This window comes from Ylistrum balloti, unplaced genomic scaffold (assembly GCF_031769215.1).
Source record: "Ylistrum balloti isolate Yb309-2 unplaced genomic scaffold, AGI_CSIRO_Ybal_v1 Utg369772, whole genome shotgun sequence".
Lineage (NCBI taxonomy): Eukaryota > Metazoa > Mollusca > Bivalvia > Pectinida > Pectinidae > Ylistrum > Ylistrum balloti.
Window position 1 is genome coordinate 676409 of NW_026781965.1, and position 27439 is coordinate 703847.

The 27439-nt window shown below is 38.3% G+C and overlaps 1 protein-coding gene across 1 annotated transcript in view; it reads left to right on the forward strand.

The window, feature by feature from the left end:
* LOC132543952 (cGMP-dependent protein kinase 1-like) overlaps nt 1-27439 on the forward strand; it is a 102107-nt gene that overhangs the window by 38580 nt on the left and 36088 nt on the right. Inside the window, exons 2-4 of the mRNA XM_060207510.1 lie at nt 1744-1910; nt 10407-10520; nt 15714-15819. Coding sequence (XP_060063493.1) covers nt 1744-1910; nt 10407-10520; nt 15714-15819 — 387 coding nt within the window. The remainder of the gene's footprint in view (nt 1-1743; nt 1911-10406; nt 10521-15713; nt 15820-27439) is intronic.

The following is a 27439-nucleotide window of genomic DNA, read 5'->3' on the forward strand; positions in this document are numbered from 1 at the left end:
GAATCTCGCGCCAAACTGTTCTGATCACAGGGGCAGAGAGTCGACAGACGCTCAAGTCAGTCTGTTCTGATCACAGGGGCAGAGAGTCGACAGAATCTCGAGCCAGACTGTTCTGATCACAAGGCAGGGTGTCGACAGAAGCTCAAGTCAGTCTGTTCTGATCACAGGGGCAGAGAGTCGACAGAAGCTCAAGTCAGTCTGTTCTGATCACAGGGGCAGAGAGTCGACAGAATCTCGCGTCAAACTGTTCTGATCACAGGGGCAGAGAGTCGACAGAATCTCGAGCCAGACTGTTCTGATCACAAGGCATGGTGTCGACAGAATCTCGCGCCAAACTGTTCTGATCACAGGGGCAGAGAGTCGACAGACGCTCAAGTCAGTCTGTTCTGATCACAGGGGCAGAGAGTCGACAGAATCTCGAGCCAGACTGTTCTGATCACAAGGCATGGTGTCAACAGAATCTCGCGCCAAACTATTCTGATCACAGGAGCAGAGAGTCGACAGAATCTCGAGCCAGCCTGTTTTGATCACAGGAGCAGAGAGTCCACAGAATCGCTAGCCAGACTGTTCTGATCACAGGGGCAGAAAGTCCAAAGAATCGCTAGCCAGACTGTTCTGATCACAAGGCAGGGTGTCGACAGAATCTCGAGCCAGCCTGTTCTGATCACAGGAGCAGAGAGTCCACAGAATCGCTAGCCAGACTGTTCTGATCACAGGGGCAGAGAGTCGACAGAATATCGAGCCAAACTGTTCTGATCACAGGGGCAGAAAGTCCACAGAATCGCTAGCCAGACTGTTCTGATCACAGGGGCAGATAATCGACAGGATCTCGAGCCAGACTGTTCTGATCACAAGGCATGGTGTCGACAGAATCTTGAGCCAGACTGTTCTGATCACAAGGCAGGGTGTCGACACAATCTCGAGCCAGCCTGTTCTGATCACAGGAGCAGAGAGTCGAGAGAGTCTCGAGCCAGCCTGTTCTGATCACAGGGGCAGAAAGTCCACAGAATCGCTAGCCAGACTGTTCTGATCACAGTGGCAGATAATCGACAGGATCTCGAGCCAGACCGTTCTGATCACAAGGCATGGTGTCGACAGAATCTCGAGCCAGCCTGTTCTGATCACAGGGGCAGAGAGTCGACAGAATGTCGAGCCAGACTGTTCTGATCACAGGGGCAGAGAGTCGACAGAATCTCGAGGCAGACTGTTCTGATCACAGGGGCAGAGAGTTGACAGAATCTCGAGCCAGACTGTTCTGATCACAAGGCATGGTGTCGACAGAATATCGAGCCAAACTGTTCTGATCACAGGGGCAGAGAGTCGACAGAATCTCGAGACAGACTGTTCTAATCACAGGGGCAGAGAGTCGACAGAATCTCGAGCCAAACTGTTCTGATCACCGGGGCAGAGAGTCGACTGAATCTCGAGCCAAACTGTTCTGATCACAGGGGCAGATAATCGACAGGATCTCTGACCAGACTATTCTGAATACAGGGGAAAGGTGTCGACGGGATCTCTGACCAGGCTGATCTGACCACAGCAGAGGGTGTGTCTCTCGGGACTGTTATTATGTATCAGAACTGTTATGAATTGTCGGGCCTGTGTTGATATTTCGGGGCCGTTATGTTGTATCGGATGTCGGACGCTGAATGTTGGTCTAATACCTTTGAGATTCTAGCTCTGAGCAGATGTATCACATTCCTAAGATGTATTAAAGTAAAGTGTTCTTGTTTTACGTTACAGTACCAGAGACCTCATCAAACAGGCAATCCTTGACAACGACTTTATGAAAAATCTTGACATGGGTCAGATCCGAGAGATCGTTGATTGTATGTATCCAGTGGAATATACCCAGGACAGTCTCATCATTAATGAGGGCGAGATTGGCTCTCTGGTGTACGTCATGGAAGGTAAGGGCTATAACTCTCACAAGTATTGACATGTAATGATCATAACTGTCAGAATTGTTGAAAGGTAGTGGTCATAATCCTTACAATTATTGAAAGATAAGGAGAATGAAAAATAATTTCGTACTGTTAGAATATCGTGCAATATTGACTTTCTGTGTAACTGATAATGAAGCTTGATGTGACCATTCGGAGCTTATTTTAATTCGATGCGTTTATTAATTGTCTATTTTTGTTGTGTTTCTCATTGTTTTGATAAAAGAACCGACTCCAATAACACCAGTAACATCCTCTTCCAATGACCTGACATGGTACTTATAAGGCAACGATTTCATAGTTCGTTTATGATAGTTAGCAAATTATATTCTGATCACAACGTTGTTCGGAAGCACAACGAAAACCTTACATTCGAGCCCAGATCTTAACGGAGTACTTAAACATCTCAGTCCTTGCTTCCGAGACCAGGTCGAACATAAACAATTACTGAAGTTTTTTCCCCAATACTTACAGATTAAAAGAAACGTGTGAAATGCGTGTATAATACAAATTATCAGATTTGATTTCGATGAGACCAAACATGCACTGTATCAAGTCAGACTAAGAGATCATCAGAGTCCCGTGTACAGTGTACTAGTGTAGCCCTGCATTGTCATCTAGCTCATGTCGATCTGTGCCCCTGTATTTTCATCATTCTCGTGTTTAATTTTTCCTTATGATGTCATCGCCTTCATGTCGACCAATGCCCTGTATTTTCATCGACCTTATGTTGACCAGTGCAGTCTAATGCCATCACCCTCATGTTGCCCAGTGCCCTCTAATGTCATCATTCTCATGTCGATCTGTGCCCAGTGACACGTATCTCGATATTTTCCTCCACCAAGCTGATTGATAAGCGTGATGTTTTCAATTTCTCTGCTGTAAATTTTCCATTTCTTGGTAGCAACAATCCCGCAACCCCAACATAAGTTGATATGAAGTGATGCTCCCTCGTATTGATCTCTGCCCCTTATCTTATCTCCCTACTGTGGTTGCTCACAACTTCGATATGAAGTAAGGCTTATTCGTATTGATCTCTGCCCCTGATGATTATCTCCCTCCTGTAGTTGCCCACAACTTCGATATGAAGTAAGGCTTCCGCGTATGGATCTCTGCCCCTTATCTTATCTCCCTACTGTGGTTGCCCACAACTTCGATATGAAGTAAGGCTTGTTCGTATGGATCTCTGCCCCTGGATGATTATCTCCTTCCTGTGGTTGCCCACAACTTCGATATGAAGTAAGGCTTCCGCGTATGGATCTCTGCCCCTTATCTTATCTCCCTACTGTGGTTGCCCACAACTTCGATATGAAGTAAGGCTTGTTCGTATGGATCTCTGCCCCTGATGATTATCTCCTTCCTGTGGTTGCCCACAACTTCGATATGAAGTAAGGCTTCCGCGTATGGATCTCTGCCCCTTATCTTATCTCCCTACTGTGGTTGCCCACAACTTCGATATGAAGTAAGGCTTGTTCGTATGGATCTCTGCCCCTGATGATTATCTCCTTCCTGTGGTTGCCCACAACTTCGATATGAAGTAAGGCTTCCGCGTATGGATCTCTGCCCCTTATCTTATCTCCTTCCTGTGGTTGCCCACAACTTCGATATGAAGTAAGGCTTCCGCGTATGGATCTCTGCCCCTTATCTTATCTCCCTACTGTGGTTGCCCACAACTTCGATATGAAGTAAGGCTTCCGCGAATGGATCTCTGCCCCTTATCTTATCTCATTCCTGTGGTTGCCCACAACTTCGATATGAAGTAAGGCTTCCGCGAATGGATCTCTGCCCCTGATGATTATCTCCTTCCTGTGGTTGCCCACAACTTCGATATGAAGTAAGGCTTCCGCGAATGGATCTCTGCCCCTTATCTTATCTCCTTCCTGTGGTTGCCCACAACTTCGATATGAAGTAAGGCTTCCGCGAATGGATCTCTGCCCCTGATGATTATCTCCCTCCTGAGGTTGGCCAGAACTTGGATTTGACGTAAAGCTCCTTCGCTGGGATCTAAATATATATTCCATGGCTTCTGTGACGAAGCACAGGGGCAGGTTGCAGCGTTTTAATGAAGGAGGGCTCGTGTAACATACTATAAATAACTACAATAAAAGAAATCAACCAATGAATTTGTCCTTTGTAAAATTGCCTCGTTCCTATTTCTGTAATTACAACAATGGCGGCTGGTTTAATTTTAATGACGTACCACACGAAATGAAGTCTGTTTTTGAGACTATTTTAGAACTGAATACTTTACTTATGTAACTGACGGAGATCCTCTCACGCGATACCAGCCTAATTTGATCTGAATTTCAGCGGACATACATAGCTACATCTGGGAAATTGTCGGTCTTGTTTCAGAATCACATTGAGTGAAAAGTTAGTAAATGTAGGTAATTTATGTAAATATGTGACAAGATGAAAAAAAATGAAATAGTATTTGGCCGAATACCGGCGATTTTTTCGCTGGTAAATTTCTCTCTCGTGTTTTGTTGTTATACGAGTTATAGACCTCTGTGCTTAGAGGCTGTACATAAATCATTGCTTTAAAATGAAAAGATATCATCATTTTCAACTCGCGGCAACTGTTGCTGTTTTTGCTTGCTCGCACTTGTTGAGAGAATGTGGCGTACAGGAAAACCATGGTAAGGTGATTGTCGGTTAGATAGATATGCCACTAATTGGTACCGACACCTAGCTAGTCGATCTGAATGACAGGGACTTTGGTGTAACAGGCGGTGTTATAACCAGGGATAGCATGATGCACATTGTACCTAAAGCTTCGGTTAACTTAACCTGGTGGCTATAGCAAGGGTTAGCATGAAACACATTGTACCTAAAGCTTCGGCTAACTTAACCTGGCGGCTGTAGTTAGGGTTAGCTTGGCCTGATACATATAACAAAGGTTAACTTGAATGGTACTTTTAACTTTGATGAACTTGACCTGGTGCCGGTAACTACGGTTTGCTTTGCATATTATCTACAACAAATGTTAGCTTAAATAGAAGCTATAACTCAGGCTAGCTTAGCCTGGTACCTAGAGTCATGGTTACCTTGGCTTGGTATCTTTAACTACGGCTAGCTTGACCCGGTGTATATCATCATCATCATCATAGACTACGTCACTATTCTAAACATCGTCATCATCACCATAGACTACGTCACTATTCTAAACATCGTCGTTATCATCATCATAGACTACGTCACTATTCTAAACATCGTCATCATCACCATAGGCTACGTCACTATTCTAAACATCGTCATCATCACCATAGACTACGTTACTATTCTAAACATCGTCATCATCATCATCATAGACTACGTCACTATTCTAAACATCGTCATCATCATCATCATAGACTACGTCACTATTCTAAACATCGTCATCATCATCATCATAGACTACGTCATTATTCTAAACATCGTCATCATCACCATAGACTACGTTACTATTCTAAACATCGTCATCATCATCATCATAGACTACGTCACTATTCTAAACATCGTCATCATCATCATAGACTACGTCACTATTCTAAACATCGTCATCATCATCATCATAGACTACGTCACTATTCTAAACATCATCATAGATTACGTCACTATTCTAAACATCGTCTTCATCATAGACTACGTCATTGTCCTAAACATTATCATATTTAAAGAGAGTAACAATTACTACTGTCATTTACAATATAATACCACGAAAATTATACAACTCTCTGTAAATTCTGCACAGCCATACTGAAGCTTTCTCGCCAGGATAACATAAAACCTGATTATAATGGTAAATTTGAAAATAAATTCATGCTGTGCTTACTGCTGATGTTAATACGTTCCTAAATCATAGTGTTTTTGTATTTTTGACATGTATAAACTGAATCCATTGTATGTACACTTTAAGATTCCTACCGTAATCAAATTGAGACGGATGTCTGCATAACACTTACACTTCATTATAAAATGGTATTCATCTTCCGTATCATTTCATTACACAAATTATTCTTTTTTTCTTCCTCCGAGAGCACCTTTTTACCGCTCAATTTATGGGTCATCGGCCTGATAAACGAAGCTTACAGGGTAATTTTAACATGATACCTATAATTAGGGTTAACTGGATCTGGAACCTATAACTAGGATTCGCTTGACGTGGTACCAATAACTAGGGTAGCTAGACCATGTGGATATAACTAGTATTAACTTGGTACTTATAACTAAGGTTGACTTGACCTGACACCTATAACTAAGATAAACTTGACCTGATACATATAACTAAGGCTTAACCTGACTTATTACTAGGTTTAACTTGATGTGGAAACTATAACCTCAGTTAGCTTGATCTGGTACCTGTAACTACAATGTCGGATTAACTTGTTACTTATAACTAAGTTTGGTTTGATCCGGTACCTATAACGGGGATTAACTTAGTTAATTAACTAAGGTTAGTTATACCTGATACATATAATTATGATTGAATCATTAAATGGTTATATCACTAATCCTTAATCACTATGGATGTACAATGTATAGTAGTGTGTCGCTCACATTTAACATATGTGTATTTAGAGAAAACTTGGCATTATATTTTGGAAGTCCTCAAGCGTTACGGAATACATCATGTCCTTCCGTCAACTTGGAATGCCAGGTTCTGATGATATATTCCGCTGTTGTTATTCTTATTCCACGCCCCGGGTATGTTATTAGTGTTAAATTCCCTGTCCCTGGGCCACTATTAATCAGCACTGTCTACATTGCAGAACAGTACCTAACACAGCGTATCAGGTGGAATAGTTAGGTAATGTACTCAGGCAGAACTTGGCATACACTATTGGCACCGTTTACTGCATCAGTGTGGAGGCTTTATTGTAATATATTTGTTATAAACAGGGAAATGTTTTATTTCATTCAGACCAGTTTTTATACCGTAAAGATTGAAAAGATCTTACCATATTATACACCAACAATGAAACTCCAGTTATTTCCTGTGATTGTACCTTCCAACTGCGTGCACGTGTAAACTGAAATAAAACATATAAACAACTGGTTTACATCTTTTATCTTTAACACACAAATGCCCTCTTTTATAGTCCACTGGGTTCTATAAATAATCAGCCAGTTTGTTTTCAGTGCTGATGGCAATTGGCATTTTGTCTGTATTATAAACATCCGGCAATCTTACAACCAGAATGATTTGTTTTAGTGAAATGGAACTATTGTGTAACGGGAAGTTGTGAGAATAGCGTGCACCGAAACACCCCTATCTATATGTACACATATTGGGTTAGTTTTGTGTATTGTTACTATCACTATCTTCTACAACAAGATCGGTTGTTTCGGAAATAGTGCTAGGAAATGTACGTGAATCTGTTTCCTGTAAGATAGCATAAAGCAATGTCTATTTGAATCAGACGGACATGTCGGTAGCATGTTACACATGTTTTTAGAGGTAAAGGTCGTGGAAATGGCGGGAAATACGATACGTAACTTCCTGTTGATTCAGACTCCGAAACGTTGCGATCGACAATTTTCTCAAGGTATCATGTGGCTGTAAGCTAGATATTTTTGTTTACGGACGCCACTTATATGTTACCAGGGAATCTCGGTGATGGCAAAGGATACATTAGCATCAGCGACATTTATGTACCTTGTACCATGTGACAAGCAGCTACGTATACATTGTACCACGTGACAAGCGGCTACGTATACATTGTACCATGTGACAAGCAGCTACGTATACATTGTACCATGTGACATGCGGCTACGTATACATTGTACCATGTGACAAGCGGCTACGTATACATTGTACCATGTAACATGCGGCTACGTATACATTGTACCATGTGACAAGCGGCTACGTATACATTGTACCACGTGACAAGCAGCTATGTATGTGACATTGTACCATGTGACAAGCGGCTACGTATGCATTGTACCATGTGACAAACGGCTACGTATACATTGTACCATGTGACAAGCGGCTACGTATACATTGTACCATGTGACATGCGGCTACGTATACATTGTACCATGTGACAAGCGACTACGTATACATTGTACCACGTGAAAAGCGGCTACGTATACATTGTACCATTTGACAAGCAGTTACGTATACATTGTACCATGTGACATGCGGCTACGTATACATTGTACCATGTGACAAGCGGCTACGTATACATTGTACCACGTGACAAGCGGCTACGTATACATTGTACTACGTGACAAGCGGCTACGTATACATTGTACCACGTGACAAGCAGCTACGAACACATTGTACCACGTGACAAGCGGCTACGTATACATTGTACCATGTGACAAGCAGCTATGTATGTGACATTGTACCATGTGACAAGCAGCTACGTATGCATTGTACCATGTGACAAGCGGCTACGTATACATTGTGAAATGTGACAAGCGGCTCGTTTATATCGTACCATGTGACAAACGGCTGTGTTTGCATCGTATCATGTGACAAACGGCTGTGTGGCCATCGCAGCATTGACTACCGTTGTTACATACTTTTCATCATGTGACGAATAGATGTATTAATCGTGTCATGAGAAATAACGGCTGTGTACAAACGGCTCGTAGGCAAACGGATGTGTATAACGATTACATTATAGTTTGATTACAAAGCAGCTGTATTATGTAATTTCAGTAAATAATTAGAGGTAGACTTCTTGCATATGCATATACAACGTTTATATATATATATTGCTCTTGTTTGTGTTTGTACATGTATATAGGGTTTTAGTGATGATTATTCCAACTTTGTACATTTTTTATGCTTAACGAATGAACAGTACGTCACGCCCAAATAATGCTCTGGTACAAGCAGAAACACAGATGGTAATTATTATCAGTGATTGTTAAAATGTTAACGATATCTCTGGGCCTGGCTCTACTATTAAGAGGTCTTGTGATGTATAATGAGTCTGTGATAATTAGTTGATATGTTACTCTAGCTTGGCCGTTACCAGGAAGTCTATTAAGACCGAATATGAGGAATCCGCCCTGTGTTCATCGTATACTACGTACCTCACGTTTTAAAAGTTTGGATGTTAGTTAAATGAAATTAACAAAATGGTCACTAATAATTATCTTTTTTTATTCTGTGTATCTAGTCACTTGTAATATATAACGGTAGCTGAGAGAGAGAGAGAGAGAGAGAGAGAGAGAGAGAGAGAGAGAGAGAGAGAGAGACAGACAGAGAGAGAGAGAGAGAGAGAGAGAAGCTGAGTTGGAACGATGAACGTGTTTTTAGATGTAGAGCATCATCCTTTCGCACGAGTCATAGAGGACATCTCCGATATCCGTGTGTTTCATTCGCAGTATGGCCATCGAGTACTATCTGATATGTACATGTAAATTGTATAAACTTCAGTTATGATGAAAATGTCGTCGCAGACATTAAAATATAGTTTAACTGAAATTCGTCTTGGAATACATGTTTCCGTGTTATCAATTGATAAAAACATTGTAGATAAAACGTTCAATCATTGCTCAGATCTGTAAGTAAAATAAACTCCTCCAAAACACATTCCGCATTCTCCCCTATTTGTGTAAATGTGATCTCCCCACAACTAGCCATCTTTCCTTGTCTTATTTTTGTACGTCACTTCTCATCCGAAAAAAAACAATTGAGAGTTCTTCTCCTGATTAAAAACATCTTCACGTTCGGTTTATCATCAAATAACTACTGTCGCATATTATCAAATTTCGAACCAAATGCTTTCATAGTGGATCGTGTTATCTGAAGGACTAGTGGGTTTACATTTTTTTTCAAATTTCATAAAAAAGATTGGTCATTTATAAAATTTCTGTCCAATCAAAATCATTTGCGTTTTCCCCTTCCTTTTTTTAGCAAACTGACAACATGAAACAGTTACACATGACAAGTAGATCCCTGTGAATGAGATAAATAAATGGATGTGTCCTTCTCTAATATTAAACTGTCAGTCGATACAATATTTATTTCGGTAATTAACCTTCTATCGAACCTATGGTGTTAACTTTTTTATAATTATTATAATTTGAATACATAAGAGTGAACTGTTTAGGATTATGTTGGTTGGATCTATACAGTTTATATTTAGTAACAGTGAGGGGGAGGGGGAACATTTAATTCCCGTCAATCATATAAACAATAAGAAACCATGGCCGTGTGTACTGTGGTCGTGTCTAATAGGTAAACAAAGTGTTAAACCCGGACATGCTATAAAGTCACTGTGTCTATCATGACAGATGAACGTGTATTGTCATTATTATGGCTGGTTTTACATGCTCGGTGCTGTCGTAATGGGGAAAAATCTTCTGTTTCAGGACATCCTGTTCTGCGCGCGCTGCGCCCGACTCTTCCTCGAACAAGTCGTTAAAACGAAAATGGGGAGTCGTCACATTTATCATAAACCCATATCTGTTATTATATTATAAAAGAACGTTTGTGTTTATTATCTACATTTGTATTTTCAGAGGGGAAGGTGGAAGTGACCAAAGATTCGACAAAACTTTGTACCATGGGACCGGCAAAAGTGTTTGGGGAACTGGCCATCCTCTACAACTGTACCCGAACAGCTAGTGTCAAAGGTCAGTATACATCACACTCGTACAGCTAGTGTCAAAGGTCAGTATACATCACACCCGTACAGCAAGTGTCAAAAGTCAGTATACATTACACCCGTACAGCAAGTGTCAAAAGTCAGTATACATTACACCCGTACAGCAAGTGTCAAAGGTCAGTATACATCACACCCGTACAGCAGGTGTCAAAGGTCAGTATACATCACACCCGTACAGCAGGTGTCAAAGGTCAGTATACATCACACCCGTACAGCAGGTGTCAAAGGTCAGTATACATCACACCCGTACAGCAAGTGTCAACGGTCAGTATACATCACACCCAAACAGCAGGGGTCAAAGGTTGTTTTACATTGTACCCAAGGTCAGTACCCGTACAGTGCTGAAGAACGTTATACATTGTACTCGTGTATCAAGTGTCAAAGACTGTAGGGAAGACACAAGTGAATAGCACCATTAATACAAATGTACATATAAAACTGCGTCATCCTTCGGATTACATTGTATCGTATTAGCTTGTGTCAAAGGTAAGTATACATTGTACCCTCAGTTTTAATTTTGATTAGAAAATTGAAATGGACGACATGTTAATTAATTCTTATCTAATTGGTAGAGGGTTGTAGTTCTGTGTATCATGTACACTTTTTATAAATGTCTTTAATTCTGGACAAATATTGTGCCAACATTTAAAGGGGCCCACATTCGTTGACTGCAATAGAAATCTTTTCACGTCTTTATTTAACATTGGTGTATTAATATTCGATGAAATATAGTATGATAAGAGACGCCAGTTTGGTTTCCGGAAAGACTTATCAACTGTGGTTGTTATTTTCACATTACAAACTTCAATGAATAGATTATTGGAAAACAAGAACAGACTGCACTGCTGCATTATTATTTATAGGAAAGTTTTCGGCTTCAGTAATAGACCAAATAGGTGTAGTAGATTAATCAAAGAATGTTTGGAAGGAATTATGTGAACAATTATTAGATTATTGAACGGACAATTCTGATGCTGTGTAAAATACAGTGGGTTTCTTATTTTGAATATTAGAACGGATTATTTCACGGAGAAGTTGTCCCCGGTTTTGTACTCTTTATATGTCCACGATTTTGTACTCTTTATATGTCAACGATTTTGAAATGCAATTTATTAATCATCACTATCCAAGTATTTAACTACACTAACTAAACCTGGTTGTCCCCATGTACGCTGAGGATACTGTTATTTTAGCAGAGTCTCCAGAGGGTCTTTATGATTTATTATACTCCAACTATACATTACACAGCATAGTGGGCTTTAACAGTCAATATCGATAACCAAAGTTGTAGATATCAGAAATGGCGGAATTCTTAGGGAGAATGAAGTATGGTTTTACATGATTTAACTGTTATAGGTATGCTTATAGATTTTAATGTTAATTCAGAGAAACCCAGATAAGGGTCGCGGATCAAGGCAGGAAAGTCTTGTATGCAATTGCTTAAGTGTGTAGAGATAAAATTATCTTGATCTTTGATATATCTGGAGTCAAATAGTATATAATAATTAGAAATAGATTGTGTGATATTTCTCGATGGAAATATCAAGTCACCATAACATCGTCTTCGAGTTATATTTTTCAATACTTAACAGATGTTTTTACTTTATAAAATAATGTACACGTAATTAAAGTAGGTAACCGTGAATTATGAACTTACCAGAGTTCGGATGTCTTCATATAAACTTAATATAGAAGTTGGCTGATTAAGTTATAGTGTACAAGATAGAAGAAAATGTATCAAGTGCAATCTTGACGAGATTGAAGAGGAATACCATTCCATAATTGTCTGTTCGTATTTTCGAAATTTTCATAAAAAATAATTAAACCCTGTTAGAGAAGAAAACCAAGCGTGTAAAATCCATACAAATCCTGTGTTCTGCTGATGTATCTGACTTAAACAGTTTGGGGGAACATCTACTTCTGACTTAGAAACTATGGGATTCTGATATTGCTGTTTAGAATTTAAGGTGTGGTACTATGATTTATATACTCATTTCTAGAATTTCTAACCCTATTTCTATAATAATGTCTATCCCTGGTCTATCATTTCTTACCCTATCTTTATAATTTCTAATCTTATTTCTAGAATTTCTAACCCTATTTCTATTATTTCTAACCCTATCTCTATAATTTCTAACCCTATCTCTATAATTTCTATCCCTATTTCTATTATTTCTAACCCTATCTCTATAATTTCTAACCCTATTTCTATTATTTCTAACCCTATCTCTATAATTTCTAATCCTATTTCTATAATTTCTATCCCTATCTCTATAATTTCTAACCCTATTTCTATAATTTCTAACCCTATCTTTATAATTTCTATCTCTATTTCTAGAATTTCTAACCCTATCTTTATAATTTCTATCCCTATTTCTATAATTTCTAACCCTATTTCTAGAATTTCTAATCCTATTTCTATAATTTCTATCCCTATCTCTATAATTTCTAACCCTATTTCTATAATTTCTATCCCTATCTCTATAATTTCTAATCCTATTTCTATAATTTCTATCCCTATCTCTATAATTTCTATCCCTCTCTCTATAATTTCTAACCCTATCTTTATAATTTCTAACCCTATTTCTATAATTTCTAACCCTATTTTATAATTTCTAATCCTATTTCAATAATTTCTAATCCTATTTCTATAATTTCTATCCCTATCTCTATAATTTCTAACCCTATTTCTATAATTTCTATCCCTATCTCTATAATTTCTAATCCTATTTCTATAATTTCTATCCCTATCTCTATAATTTCTATCCCTCTCTCTATAATTTCTAACCCTATCTTTATAATTTCTAATCCTATTTCAATAATTTCTAATCCTATTTCTATAATTTCTATCCCTATCTCTATAATTTCTATCCCTCTATAATTTCTAACCCTATCTTTATAATTTCTAACCCTATTTCTATAATTTCTAATCCTATTTCTATAATTTCTATCCCTATTCTATAATTTCTATCCCTATCTCTATAATTTCTATCCCTCTCTCTATAATTTCTAACCCTATCTCAATAATTTCTAATCCTATTTCTATAATTTCTATCCCTATCTCTATAATTTCTAACCCTATTTCTATAATTTCTAACCCTATTTCTATAATTTCTAACCCTATTTCTATAATTTCTAACCCTATTTCTATAATTTCTAACCCTATTTCTATAATTTCTATCCCTATCTTTATAATTTCTATCCCTATCTCTATAATTTCTAATCCTATTTCTATAATTTCTAACCCTATCTCTATAATTTCTAACCCTATTTCTATAATTTCTAACCCTATCTTTATAATTTCTATCCCTATTTCTATAATTTCTAACCCTATTCTATAATTTCTAATCCTATTTCTATAATTTCTAACCCTATCTCTATAATTTCTAACCCTATTTCTATAATTTCTAACCCTATCTCTATAATTTCTAACCCTATTTCTATAATTTCTAACCCTATTTCTATAATTTCTAACCCTATTTCTATAATTTCTAACCCTATCTTTATAATTTCTATCCCTATTTCTATAATTTCTAACCCTATTTCTATAATTTCTAATCCTATTTCTATAATTTCTATCCCTATCTCTATAATTTCTAACCCTATTTCTATAATTTCTAATCCTATTTCTATAATTTCTAACCCTATCTCTATAATTTCTAACCCTATCTATAATTCTAACCATAGAATTTCTAACCCTATTTCTATAATTCTAACCATTTTTTCTAGAATTTCTAACCCTATCTCTATAATTTCTAACCCTATTTCTATAATTCTAACCATTTTTTCTAGAATTTCTAACCCTATTTCTATGATTTCTGTCTTGAGTTTTATACTTTCTATCCCTATGTCTTAAATTTGCATTCCTTTTTACTAACATCCTGGTCGTCTATTTACATGTATACATAAGTATCTCTGTCACGAGTCGTTGTTGTCATAGTTACCCAGTATTCCACTGTATTTTACGTAATTCATAAATATTTTGACGCCTAAAGGTATATCACTCGTCAGTAATTTATATCATTGATGGACATGGTTTATGCTATATGTAATATCTTAAAGGCCGAAAGATCAAAGCAATAGAAGATAGTATACCTTGTCTAAACATATCCCATTTCCTGTAGACTGGCATTTATAGCCGGTATTGAAGCCACAACTTGCCCAGTAAAAAACGTTACACTGCAACTTATTGTAGAGACCAAAGCAGCTAAAGGGAGTTAATCCTCCTTTAGTCCAGAAGCTGGTAATGGTGCGCCCCGCTATTGGAGGTTGGTGGATTTTAAGAAACAGCGACTTTATGTTGCTCGCTGTCCATGTGCCATATAATATATATACAAAAGAAGTTGCTATGATTAATTTGACACATTACTCGTGATTATTTTCGATAACACTTTGTGATAAGTGTAACAGAAACGATGCTTGACGTAGCATCAAATTAAATCATGTCGGAAACCTGATCAGTTTCTGATATCTGATTTTACATGAAGATATCAGATAGTAGATGAAATTCTAAGATGTTTTGAAAGCTAGCATTCAGTTTTTTTCTGTTTGAAATGTATGATAGTGTATACAAGATGTAAGGATACTAAATGATGTTTCCCGTGGAATCATACTTCCACTTGAACAAAAAGGAAATCAAAATGTTTTTGAACAACAAATATTAAGGTAACATGGAGTGAAGGACAAGGCGATATCTTATCATTTAGTAAATTTGACAGATTTAGGATATCTGGTATTTGTAACTGAAAGTATATTAACACGTGCGTAAACCTCTTAACAGCTACATCATAGGTATTCAGGTGCGCACCGTTAGTGTGTAATGGCACAGGACAGTGTATTTCATGCTGTAAGGAATGTTCTAAGTTTGTTGGTAGTCTGATAGGAACATACACATACAGTTAAACATGCGATAAAGACAACCTTTATACAACGGTCACTTGTCTATAAAGGCCACTTTTGTGGTTCCCTATGTAATACAATTCATAGTATTTGAACGTCTATATAAAGGCCATCTGTTTATAAAGGTCGCTTTTATCTGCTCCCTGGAGTGGCCTCAATAGACAGGTTTGATTGTAATGTTAGAATTAACACATTGAAACCATAACATTACAAACGAATTAATAGTTAAAATTTAAATTATCTTTATTTTGATTGTTCGCAGCCATCACTGCTTGTAAGTTATGGGCGATAGACCGGCCATGTTTCCAGAGCATCATGATGAGGACTGGTCTCATGAGACACACGGAAAACATGGAATTCCTGAGAAGGTAAGTCACATGTGTCTGTTTCATGCACCCGTTTATGTTAGAGTTGTCCCCCTTAGAACAGGTGGTACGCAATCTTTACATTGTGTAGTTAACTAACCAAACTGACCAACATGGATCACGATAGGACGACATGTTGTCTTAATCCTGACGTAAGACAGTATATTCCACCAATGTAAGGCGCATATTTACAGACTGTCGATTAATATGTACCAATCCATACCCGGAAAGTCAAAACAAGTCATACGTAAGATGTTGTTTTAGAGATGATAATATGAACGGTATTGAGAGTCAGTGAGACAAAACTTCTAGACAAACGTATCCCTTAAACAATCTGGTGCCCATATCAAACATCATCAGGATGTCCCGGTTCCATGGAGATGTTAGTTAAGTTTATAGAATTTTTTTTATGATTTATAGGCACTTTATCGTACAGTGATAATCAAATCCTTAAAATGAAATTAATATAAAGTTGGGTTTGTTTCGTTTGTCACCGGACAAAGATGGCCAAGAAAATGTACATGGATCATATATATATATATTTATGTTGATTCTTCAAGGTAATCGTTTCATGTCGATAAGAATGGCAATCTCATTATTATTAGGCAATGCGCAATCTTACTGAAAGCACCATTCTGAATTAGAGTTAGCTCCCTTTGTACAAGACGTACTTTCCTCCACTTTTGGTAGGCATGATGTGATATTTCCTTGTAATTATGCAAGTTTGATCTTGACAAACATTTGTATTGGATCAGATATTTTTCAATCTGATTTGTCGATGTTATTTCTCCTTCTTCAGTACCACCATGTAATGTAAATTGTAGGTTCCAAAACTAGTCTTGTGAAACTTGGTGCATTGTTCAATCGTCAAAATATGTCATTTTGACACCTCATTAAATACAAGTCACTGTTGGTAATGTTAACAGTAGTTACCTGCCTGAGTACAGCTTTTCTCGGTTCCGTATTTTTGTATGGGTTCGTTCCGTATTGTACCGTTCCGTAATTTTGTATATCTCACGCTTTAAACCGGAAATTACATCAACAGGAAATAATGTGATTCTATCCGGGTTGGTTAAAAACTAATTTCACGAACAAATTTATACCGTTGCGGGTTTCGAATTTTTGATATCTGTGTTTGTTCGCTTTTTCGAATTACTTGGACTTTGATTGGTCGTAAACTCACAGTCCGTGCTGTAAAAAGCTAATCACACGCAGTTTGTTGGTTTTGGCTGTGTCTGTTTTCAACTGCTTTGAATTTCCATATGAAATACCATAATGCGTTCGCTGGGCTCGCTATAATTAGATAAACGTGTAGTCATAAGCTATGTAGCTATATATAACGTAAGTCATAAGCTTTATAAATTGACACACAAGTCGAAAGTTCTCTCAACTTATGAGTCGGGACATAAAGGCTTTATACATGGATACACGTTGTAAGCTCTTTGAATAAATGACTGGACTTTAATGCTGTTCAAATTGAGAGTAGTCGCCAAATTAAAGGGTGTTACTGAGTGGACACAAGGAACATTCTGTATAAAGTAACCCAGCTCTAAACCATTCTCGGCCCTCATCGTCGCTGTAAGAATGACACGAAGGGAAGTAACTCTGGGAAATAAGAATGACTGTAAAGGGACACTTTAGCTCTACTGCTAGCGTAAACGTGTGCACCTGTATTCATCGAAACATCATGTTGGGAATCTATACTGTTCGTACTGTATTGTGAATGGTTCGTTTTGACCTTGAGATGACCTTATTGTTATCATATACTCCTCTTGTTGTGCCGATTTCAACATGCATGAAACATGTACCAGAAAGGGTAATCACATTCTCTCTGTTAAAAATCGTGTAGCCTGGTACAAGGGCTTGCTAAGAAAATGTTTGTTGTAACTGAAATAGATACAAACACCGGCAGTTGGCCCACTCGAAATAGGTAAACGATGCATTTTGACGTGAAAGATCAAGCCTCGTGTATTCGTATGTAAGGGTTGTACAAGATAGTATATCCATACAAATTAAATTGGTACATTAATAAGATATTATACTAGGCATCAAAACAATATCTCAGACCGGGGGATATAAACTCGTTGTCCGACAGAGCTTCAAATGTGATACATTTTCCAAACGTCTGTGAATATTCCTGATATAGATTACTACTTGATAAGTCTTGGCATATCATCGTATGGAAAAAACAAGTTTATATCTGTTAACCTTGACTGAAAACATGTCCGTAACGTGAACATAAAGCCTGTCGAACTACTGAAACTGTTACATGTACGGTCCGTCAGTCCGCCATCATACACTGATGACGGTGTTAGAAAGATAGATAATGCGTTTTTGAAAAATGTTTTAAAACAGTTGATTCGTCACTTTCGTATCAAAGATGGTCTGTATCGTTGATAAGCATGTGACGAGGCACTAGATTTGCGCGAGATTTACCTAACTGCTGTGCTATCTTAGGTAACATATTCTGGATACGATGCAGTCGGTGCGATCTCGTATGATTACATGCTACATTCGCTGACATGGTCGTCCCATGAACAAGTCGGAAGACACTAAAATTGATAGTGCCGATCCATACTGATTTCGTGACTCAGGGAGTCCCAACGAAAATGATAGTAATGATTATTTTAGTTGCGTTTCCTAGAATTTGCCGCAATTTATTTCTAAGTCACTACTGTATATTTGTTCTTAAAAGTATATTTTTTTCAACAAAGGTGTCCATATTTACCATTGTTCACTAGAGAACTTCAGAAACCTAGATGATACTACAGTAGAGCCCGTCTTGTCCTCAACTTGTTTTCACTCAGATACGATCTCACCCTTATCCTAACATTCTACCCCAGAAAATGAGTCCACCTTTGCCCTAACATTCTACCCCACAGTATTAATCCGCCCTTATCCTAACATTGTACCCCGGAGTATGAGCCCATCATTATTCTAACATTGTACCTCGGAGTATGAGCCCATCATTATCCTAACATTGTACCTCGGAGTATGAGCCCGCCCTTATCCTAACATTGTACCTCGGAGTATGAACCTGCCCTTATCCTAACATTGTACCCCAGATTATGAGCCCATCCTTATCCTAACATTGTACCTCGGAGTATGAGCCCGCCCTTATCCTAACATTGAACCCCGGAGTATGAGCCCGTCTTTATCCTAACATTGTACCCATAACATTGTTATGAGCCCGCCCTTTCTAACATTGTACCCGGAGTATGAGCCCGCCCTTATCCTAACATTGTACCTCGGAGTATGAGCCCGCCCTTATCCTAACATTGTACCCCGGAGTATGAACCTGCCCTTATCCTAACATTGTACCCCGGAGTATGAACCTGCCCTTATCCTAACATTGTACCATGGAGTATGAACCTGCCCTTATCCTAACATTGTACCATGGAGTATGAACCTGCCCTTATCCTAACATTGTACCCCGGAGTATGACCCCATCCTTATCCTAACATTGTACCCCGGAGTATGACCCCATCCTTATCCTAACATTGTACCCCGGAGTATGAACCCATCCTTACCTTAACATTATTATTTTGGAAATAGATGTTTGTTCATCTTGAAAATATTATGTGGCTATAAACGTTATGGATTATATCGCGGAAAATTAATTTTTAGTGAACAGTCACCAATTTACATTTTGTACTTTCACTTTTCAACTTACGACGTCTTGTTCATATACTGTGATATTAGTAATAACTAATGGCTATTTGTCGACAATATTTACACATGACCTCTCAAAATGTTGGGCTTTTTTTCACGCTGATCGATGGTATACAGAACGGTTTACAGCTGTGTCCTTCGTTGACGTTTTCAGGGATGCCGCCATAGTTTAGCCCGACTTAATTTAGACTTTGACCGCGAGGTCAGTTATTGGTAGTCCGCGAACCGTTAACATATGTGTATTGTGATCGTTAAGGAACGATAACTCTAGTAGAGATCGACAAATAGTTGTTCGTCTGTTACTGAAATCTTGTGTTATCTTCAAAACTTAAAATCCTGTTTTCATCAGGATTCAAACTCATTCACATTTTTTGTTTAAAATATCTATACCAAGTGTACAATTTATAGACGTTTTATGGGCGTGTTCACACGGATTACATTTTGTGTATGATTAAATCACAATACATGAAACGTCTGAGGCGCCGACGTCGTCAATATTCATACGCCTTCCACGTGCTTTTGTTTACACACAATACACTTCGTCTTGCACTTGGACAAAGAAAACAGAGAAGCAAAATAATTATTCCCTTCATTTGGAGTGAGACTGGGGATCTCAACGCTCGGGGAAGATTATTAGACTCACGTCATCTAGGGTGAAATAGGCGGATGTCAATCCTCAGGGGAAGATTATGAAGCTGTCTAACGCGAGGCAAGCCTCTATTTCATTCTTATAAAGAATGAAAAATTCTACTTATCCTTGACATTCTATCCTGAAGTGCGAGCCCGCCCTGACTCGACCATTGTATCTTGGTGTATGAGCCCACCTTGTCTCCAACATTACTTCGGAGTAGGAGACTCGTTTTCAAATAATTCCCTTTAGGCCCAACTTAAGCCACAGAGGGATGCCAAGGACTCCATTACAAGTAATCGGTATTATGTCTGTTTTGAAATTGCTTGGATATGAAAACTACATGAAACTAATATCTAACACGCGGCCTTGGGGTGCAGTTGCATTTACTTCACAAAAACGCGCATACTCTCTAACAGGCGGGAGTTTGTGTAGTAGGCGATACCAATTTAATACCGTCTTCTCCTGTCTTTTGATGTTGAATGTATTCAATAAAATAAGTGTGTGTGCAAATCAAATCATACACAATTGAATCATAAGCATGTTCCACGCATAAAAGTCCAATTTTCAAAAAATTCTAAAAGAAGTAAACACGAGCATGTGACTCATTTCTGCGTTTTAGGGTGTCAATATAGCTTCCCCTAGCCTTCTATCAACACTGTGTTTTTATGGAAAATTATCGAAATATATATATGTTAACAGTGAATGATATGAGATATGCTCTGTGTAATCTGTCAGAGATTCAGCGCCCTATTTATGTTCTCAAAGTATTTATCAGTTTACTCCACCGATACCTCAAATAGCCCCGATATTACGGTTATAACACGCTGTTTATTTGTATAGCTTCTGGGTATCAGGGTTTGTTGTTCATTGTGTGATGAGCGCGTGTCATTACAGATACGTCATCAGATTACAGCACGCGCAACCTCTAAAACTCGGTCGTGTTGATGACTATCGATAGATTCTCAGGGAATCCTAGTCCTTACATTTTTCAACTTTCTCATTATGTAGGTCGTCCAGTACATTCTTTGTCTCCTGAAACGTAGGTATCAGGTTCTGTAGTAATTCCTGTAGTAACACATTATTTAAATGGACAAGGAAAGATTGCAATTATAAACACAAGCAACAGCAAGGCATCCAAAAATAGGACAGAACGAACTGGTGATAATTTTTAATCTTCAAAGTGTTTCCACACAAAATTGAATAAATCATATTTTTTAGCGAACATACTCACATATCAAATGATTAAACAGTGAGCATGGTGTGTTTATTGGAATATATAGCAGTGAACTTCCCTGATTATGAGGACAACGAACTCCGAAATATTCATGTTTACCAGAAAATTTATGCAAGCCCGTTAAGCGATCGTTCAATATTGAGCCAATCCGGGTCGTTGGTAGGATGGACCAAACAGACAGCTAAGCTCATTAGACGTGCATCAGACTGGTGACACCAGTAGTGAGCGTGGGACGTTCCTAAAGGAGAACCAAAAGATATATGAAGCATTTTGTGATTAGTGTACTTTCACCAGAATATTTGTACAAAGGACTCCTAAGTGCCTAATCGGTCCACATTCATGGAGGTATGCGATGCGCGGATGTTCGTTGAATTGTCTTCTCTGTCCCAACAGGTGGCGCTCTTTACATATTGATTGAAGAACCCGTTTTACCCTTCCAGTGATAGTTTATCGCCTACTGTAGAAGCCTAGAATGCATCAATACATGGCTTACATAACGGTACAACTTGAAAGGATCCCAGTAATTAAAGACATAATGAAAAACACCCCTGTAATTGATCATTTTTCATTTTCCCATTTCAATTAATGTAAACATTGCCACGTTGTTTTATGCTAGAACGCTATCCTCCCGTCTGCCGTGTGTATGGGGAACAGGTGCGCTCACATTAACACTCTTTACGATATGTTGCTTTTATATGAACTCATTTACAAAAACATTCGACACCATAAACTAAACTTTCTGTGAACATCAGGAATAATATTTACAAGCTTGCCCAAGCATTGACCCAGTAATGAACATAAAGAACAACATTTGTATGATTAATTTTCCAAAATCCTATCACGCCACACTGATATTAATAAATATTATATGCACTCTTTCATCCGTGTACAGTAACCCCAGAGATGTATGGATTCTATAAATATTAAGTGATTACGCCGATGGTGTGACTCATGATCACTACCCAAGTTATATTGTTGCTATCGACATCAGACGCAGCGATATCCGTGATGCTGTTTTCGTTAACTTTGGGTTTCGTCGGCCTCCATGGAAACAAACTAAACTAGGTTATTGATAAAAGTACTTTGCACCATGATTTTATTGAAATAGTGTTTAAAAGGGATATTAATAAGACGCCCGCAAGTTTTATAATACGTTTGTTTGTGTTGACAAAGCATTGACTGCTAGGTCCTTGCTTAAATCACATTTTCTGACACATCTGCTGTTGATGACTATCAGGAAAACGATTATCACAAACCTTCCTGAAATATGGCTGTTTGGTTTTGGTGCTTCACTCAAGGTCTAGATGTACACATTGTATCCAACAAATGCTCTGTTTGTTTGCTAGTTGCCCTTGGAACGTCCTTAGCCACACTTTACATGATGTCGCCATTTCTTGCTGGTGCACGTGCTTTACGATGTTTCACGTGAACATAAAGGTGCACTTGTTGGAAGCATTCTACTCTTAATGTTGTCACAAATCACGAATAACGAAGTGTTTGTTGATATTACACATAAAAGCGGACAAGAAAAAATGCATTCTGATCTAAAGCTAATGGTTACCAGTTGTGTAAACGAATTGCATTCTTCTGCATCCCTTGATATCAAGCGAATGTCGGCTCTTAGACTAGAAGCTCGGCCCTAGACACTGTCAAAGTAAAAATCGGCCCAAAAGGAAGTGAATGCACAGTTCTACCCTAATCATGGTAAAAAAAGCCGCTGCTGTGCCCTGGACAATGGGGGAAAGTAGAACTCGGTCCTAGACACGGGGAAAGCAAAAGCTAGACACTAGACGCAGGAATGCAAAGCTTGGCCCAAGACGAGGTAAAGGCACAGCCCTACACGGTTGGAGAGCAAAACTCCGTCGTAGACACAGAGAAGGCAACGCTATTACCTGGTCACGGGAAGGCGCTAGCTACGGGTAATATCATGTTGGGCTCTTGGCTGTAGACACAGATGCGTGGCTTTAGACACAGAAAGGTAAAGCTTAGTCCAAGATACGGGGAATGATGCGTAGCTCTAGACACAGAAATGTTAACTAAGTCCAAGATACGGGGAATGATGCGTGGCTCTAGACACAGAAATGGAAAGCTCAGTCCAAAATACGAGAAATGATGCGCGGCTCTAGATACAGAAAGGTAAAGTTCGGTCCAAAATACGGGAAATGATGCGCGGCTCTAGATACAGAAAGGTAAAGTTCGGTCCAAAATACGAGAAATGATGCGCGGCTCTAGATACAGAAAGGTAAAGTTCGGTCCAAAATACGGGAAATGATGCGCGGCTCTAGATACAGAAAGGTAAAGTTCGGTCCAAGATTTGGGGAATGATGGGCGGCTCTAGATACAGGTAGGCAAAGTATGGTCAAAGATATTGGTAATGATGCGTGGCTCTAGACACAGAAATGGAAAGCTCGGTCTAGATACGGCGAATGATGCGCGGCTCTAGGCACAAAAATGCAAAACTCGGTCCTAGACACGGAGAAGGCAAAGCTAGGCCCTAGTCACTGGAAGGGTTTGAAGGAAGACGCTTGTTACAGGGATTAGCATGTTTGGTTCTCGACTGCAGACACAGAATAGCAAACCTCGGTCCAAAATACGGGAAATAATGCGTGGCTCTAGACACAGAAACCGTTTCTGCGGCAAAGCTCGGTCGTAGATATAAGGATTGATGCATGGATCTAGACACAGCTTTGTCCTATTACGAGGACAATGAGAAAATTAGCCTAGTCGGAGGACAATTGGTGTATGTATGTCATATTACACTCTAGATCACAGTTGGTTTATCCAATACAGTAACAAACGATGTACGTTTATATTAATTAGTAAAACTTTTTTTTATATGTGCACTTCACATATAACTTTTATTTTGTAGTCTATCTAGTACTGGTTGAAGTATAAACGCTAATATTTTGTTAACATAAAATTCCCCGAAGGAAATAAGGCACTGGTGGGACTAACTTTATCGGGTTTTTTTCTACAACGAGTAAGGGCTACCACAAATAAGAATTTGTAATCTCTAATTGCGAAAAAAAGATTAAAGACGAGACTTTTATGAGATATACTTTGACTCCCACAAATTGATAGGGGCACACTACAAAAAACACCAAGAAAATACTAAAATGTAAAATTAATCATAATACAAAGTCAAATTCGATAAACTAGGACAAAATACGGACAAAAGAAAGATTTACAAGGATACTCAGGAAAATATACATTGAGAATAAGACCAGGTCATATGCTTCATCTACGACACCCGCCACATCAACCTTGGTCAATGAAAGTAAGCCTGGTTCTCAAATGAGAACAAGGTATACAAAAACGGAACCAACACGCAAACTAACGAGCATAAAAAACGTCCAGCTACGGGACATATAAAGGAACAGAATATTTCTCAATTATATCACTCTGGCAACATAAAACCTCTCCAAAATTTTCGACAACTTGTTTCTTTTGAAACCTCGAGTTACGAATTTGTTTGTCAGTTGACGACTTATTTCTCGTGACAAAAGGAACAAACCGTTGAATATCGAATCAACTGTGACATGTAAATACCATAGGTTGGGGATGTAGGGATATTGCTATCCAGAAATGGAAAATTCACAATAGGGCAATTGAAATCATAATGGTCGTTGTAGGAAAAGATCGAGATAAGTCAGCTGATGTAAAAGAGTCTATCGTGTGTTGATTTCCAATTCTGGTGGGTATAAAATATATGTTGGAAATGGTCAATACATTTCTTGTAACTTAAAGACGTCATCAACATATCTGAAAGTGAAATCAAAGGACTGTTCAAGGTCTTTTTTTACTACAAACAGTCTGTAGTACAAAATTGCGACAGCACAAAATTACGTCTCAGAAGATACATACATGTAAGTATGAATAACACAAAATGACGCCTTGTTGGGTGATATCAGCCGACAGGAATAAGCACAAAATGACGCTTCGATAGAGACGAATAGCAAAAACTGCCCTTTCTGTCTTTTACCATGGCCTCAGGGATTATTCTGTTATCAAGCCCATTACCATTAAACCTCTCAATCAAAGGTCCATACGTTAATCTCTGCTCTCTTGAGAGTTCCACAGTTAGTTGTATATTATACTTATACGTGTCCGACATTTGTGTGGAAATTGATGACTGTTCTTGTACCCCAAGGTCGAATTTGTTTTCCTCTTTGAAAATAGAGATATGGAACTTGAAAAATAAGGAATTCCACCTGAATAAATAGCTTTGACTCTAAGTAGGCATGTTATCAATGTTCTACTGCCGCGGTAGTGTTGATTAGCCAAAACTCAGCTAAACACCATCGAGTCCGTTTTACCGCTGGACCGTGGCCAAACTTCGGAAACAACCCTCCTCCGTCCGTAATAGTGCCGGAAATCTAGATCAAATTCTTAAAGGAAGTTTTGTGGAACTAGATAGAAATCTTTCGACGTTGAAATATCAATCACTTCAAGGACAAGCTATCAACACACACATTAAACATTACAGTTTATAAACATCTTCCTCAAATGTTAAATTCGCAATTTGAAAGCAGGTCTTGTGGTTACGTTTGATTTTAAACACGACTTCTAAGGAAATGTCAACAAATTACTTTTGAAGTTCCTATCAAAAATTAGAAAAAAATAAAACACGTTAATTTTCGAGGGAACAAAAAACATCAAAAGAACTTAGTAAAAACACATCCAACATATGTAATTAAAAGCTTAACATCAAAACAGTTGAAGGAAAAAATACCTGAACACGAGACAAGATACATGTGTTTTGCTCACAAACACGTGATAGCGTTGTCGGATATTTATGTGGCGTGTCTATTGGGGATATAAAGACTAGAATCTTAATTGATACATTTAGATATGGACGCGCGTGAGGTACTGGACGGTAGCTACCACACACCGTGACAACATGGTCAAAACATGTGGTCAACACGCATTTATCAAACTGTAAAATGTACACACAACAACTGCTGCAGCACCTGGTGTGGGGTCCTATCTCAGCTCCTCTCGGTACAAGTCGTGGGTTCATGGCTACAGACGTCGGCCTTGGACTACAGGACTACACCAGAGCTGCAGACTCTCAGAACTTTTAATTTGTAATTGTAATGGGCGATTAAATAACATACAACTACCTTATCAAAGTGCTTTTATTTTCTATAGTAAGATCAACGCCGCTGTACTTGCCGTACCCTTAGCTACTGGTGGCGGAGGTGTTTACAAAAGTAGGGATTAGTCTCTGATTCTTCTGTTGCATCATGATATCGCATGTGTTGTATGTAATGTGCACTATCTGTACCAGTAGAGTGTAGATTTGCGGTCATAAAGTCCATGTGTGCTTACTCTTACCTGCATATTGTTTTATTTGTGCATCATTTACAATCAAACAAAAACATCTTAAGTTACCTTCTCTATGTATGACTAAAATGATGTTGACGTCACACTCAAAGAGCATGTGAAATTAGAGTCGTAAGAATTTTTCATTTTTCTAAACTTTAGTCGAGATAAAACGAAAATCCGTGACGAGTTTGAAAAAATTCAAATTTTCACGTAATCAACCAGTGTTTTATTAAATTTCTGCCTGTGAAAAAAATAAACAAAAAAGAAATTACCAACAAAAAAATCATAATTTTAACTTGAATTCAATAAAACTAGGGCAAAATATGAACAAAAAATACAAAGAGCCTTACGAAAAAATAAATAGAGAATAAGACCTGTTGTTCCGGAAGAGTAAGCGTCCTCTGCTTCATCAAACACACCCGCAATGTAAACCTTGGTCATTCCAAGTAGGTAATGTAACGTTCTCGAATGAGAACAAGGTAAGAACGGCACCAACAGGCAATAGAACGAACATCAAACACGTCCAACTTCATATCGCCTATGGAGATGTAATAGCACTTATAATGATATATAACTTTATCCAGTGGTGATATTTTTGTAATTATGACGATTCAGAGCGTTGCTGAATTGAAATTTTCCCTTATTTATTGTCTGTCCCGTTTGAATTGCTGATTTTTTTAGTTTGTTATTTAAAATGAGTCGTAAATCTACTCTTACCAGACCACAGCATGAAGTGGTCGGGTAGGCCTATCACGTAA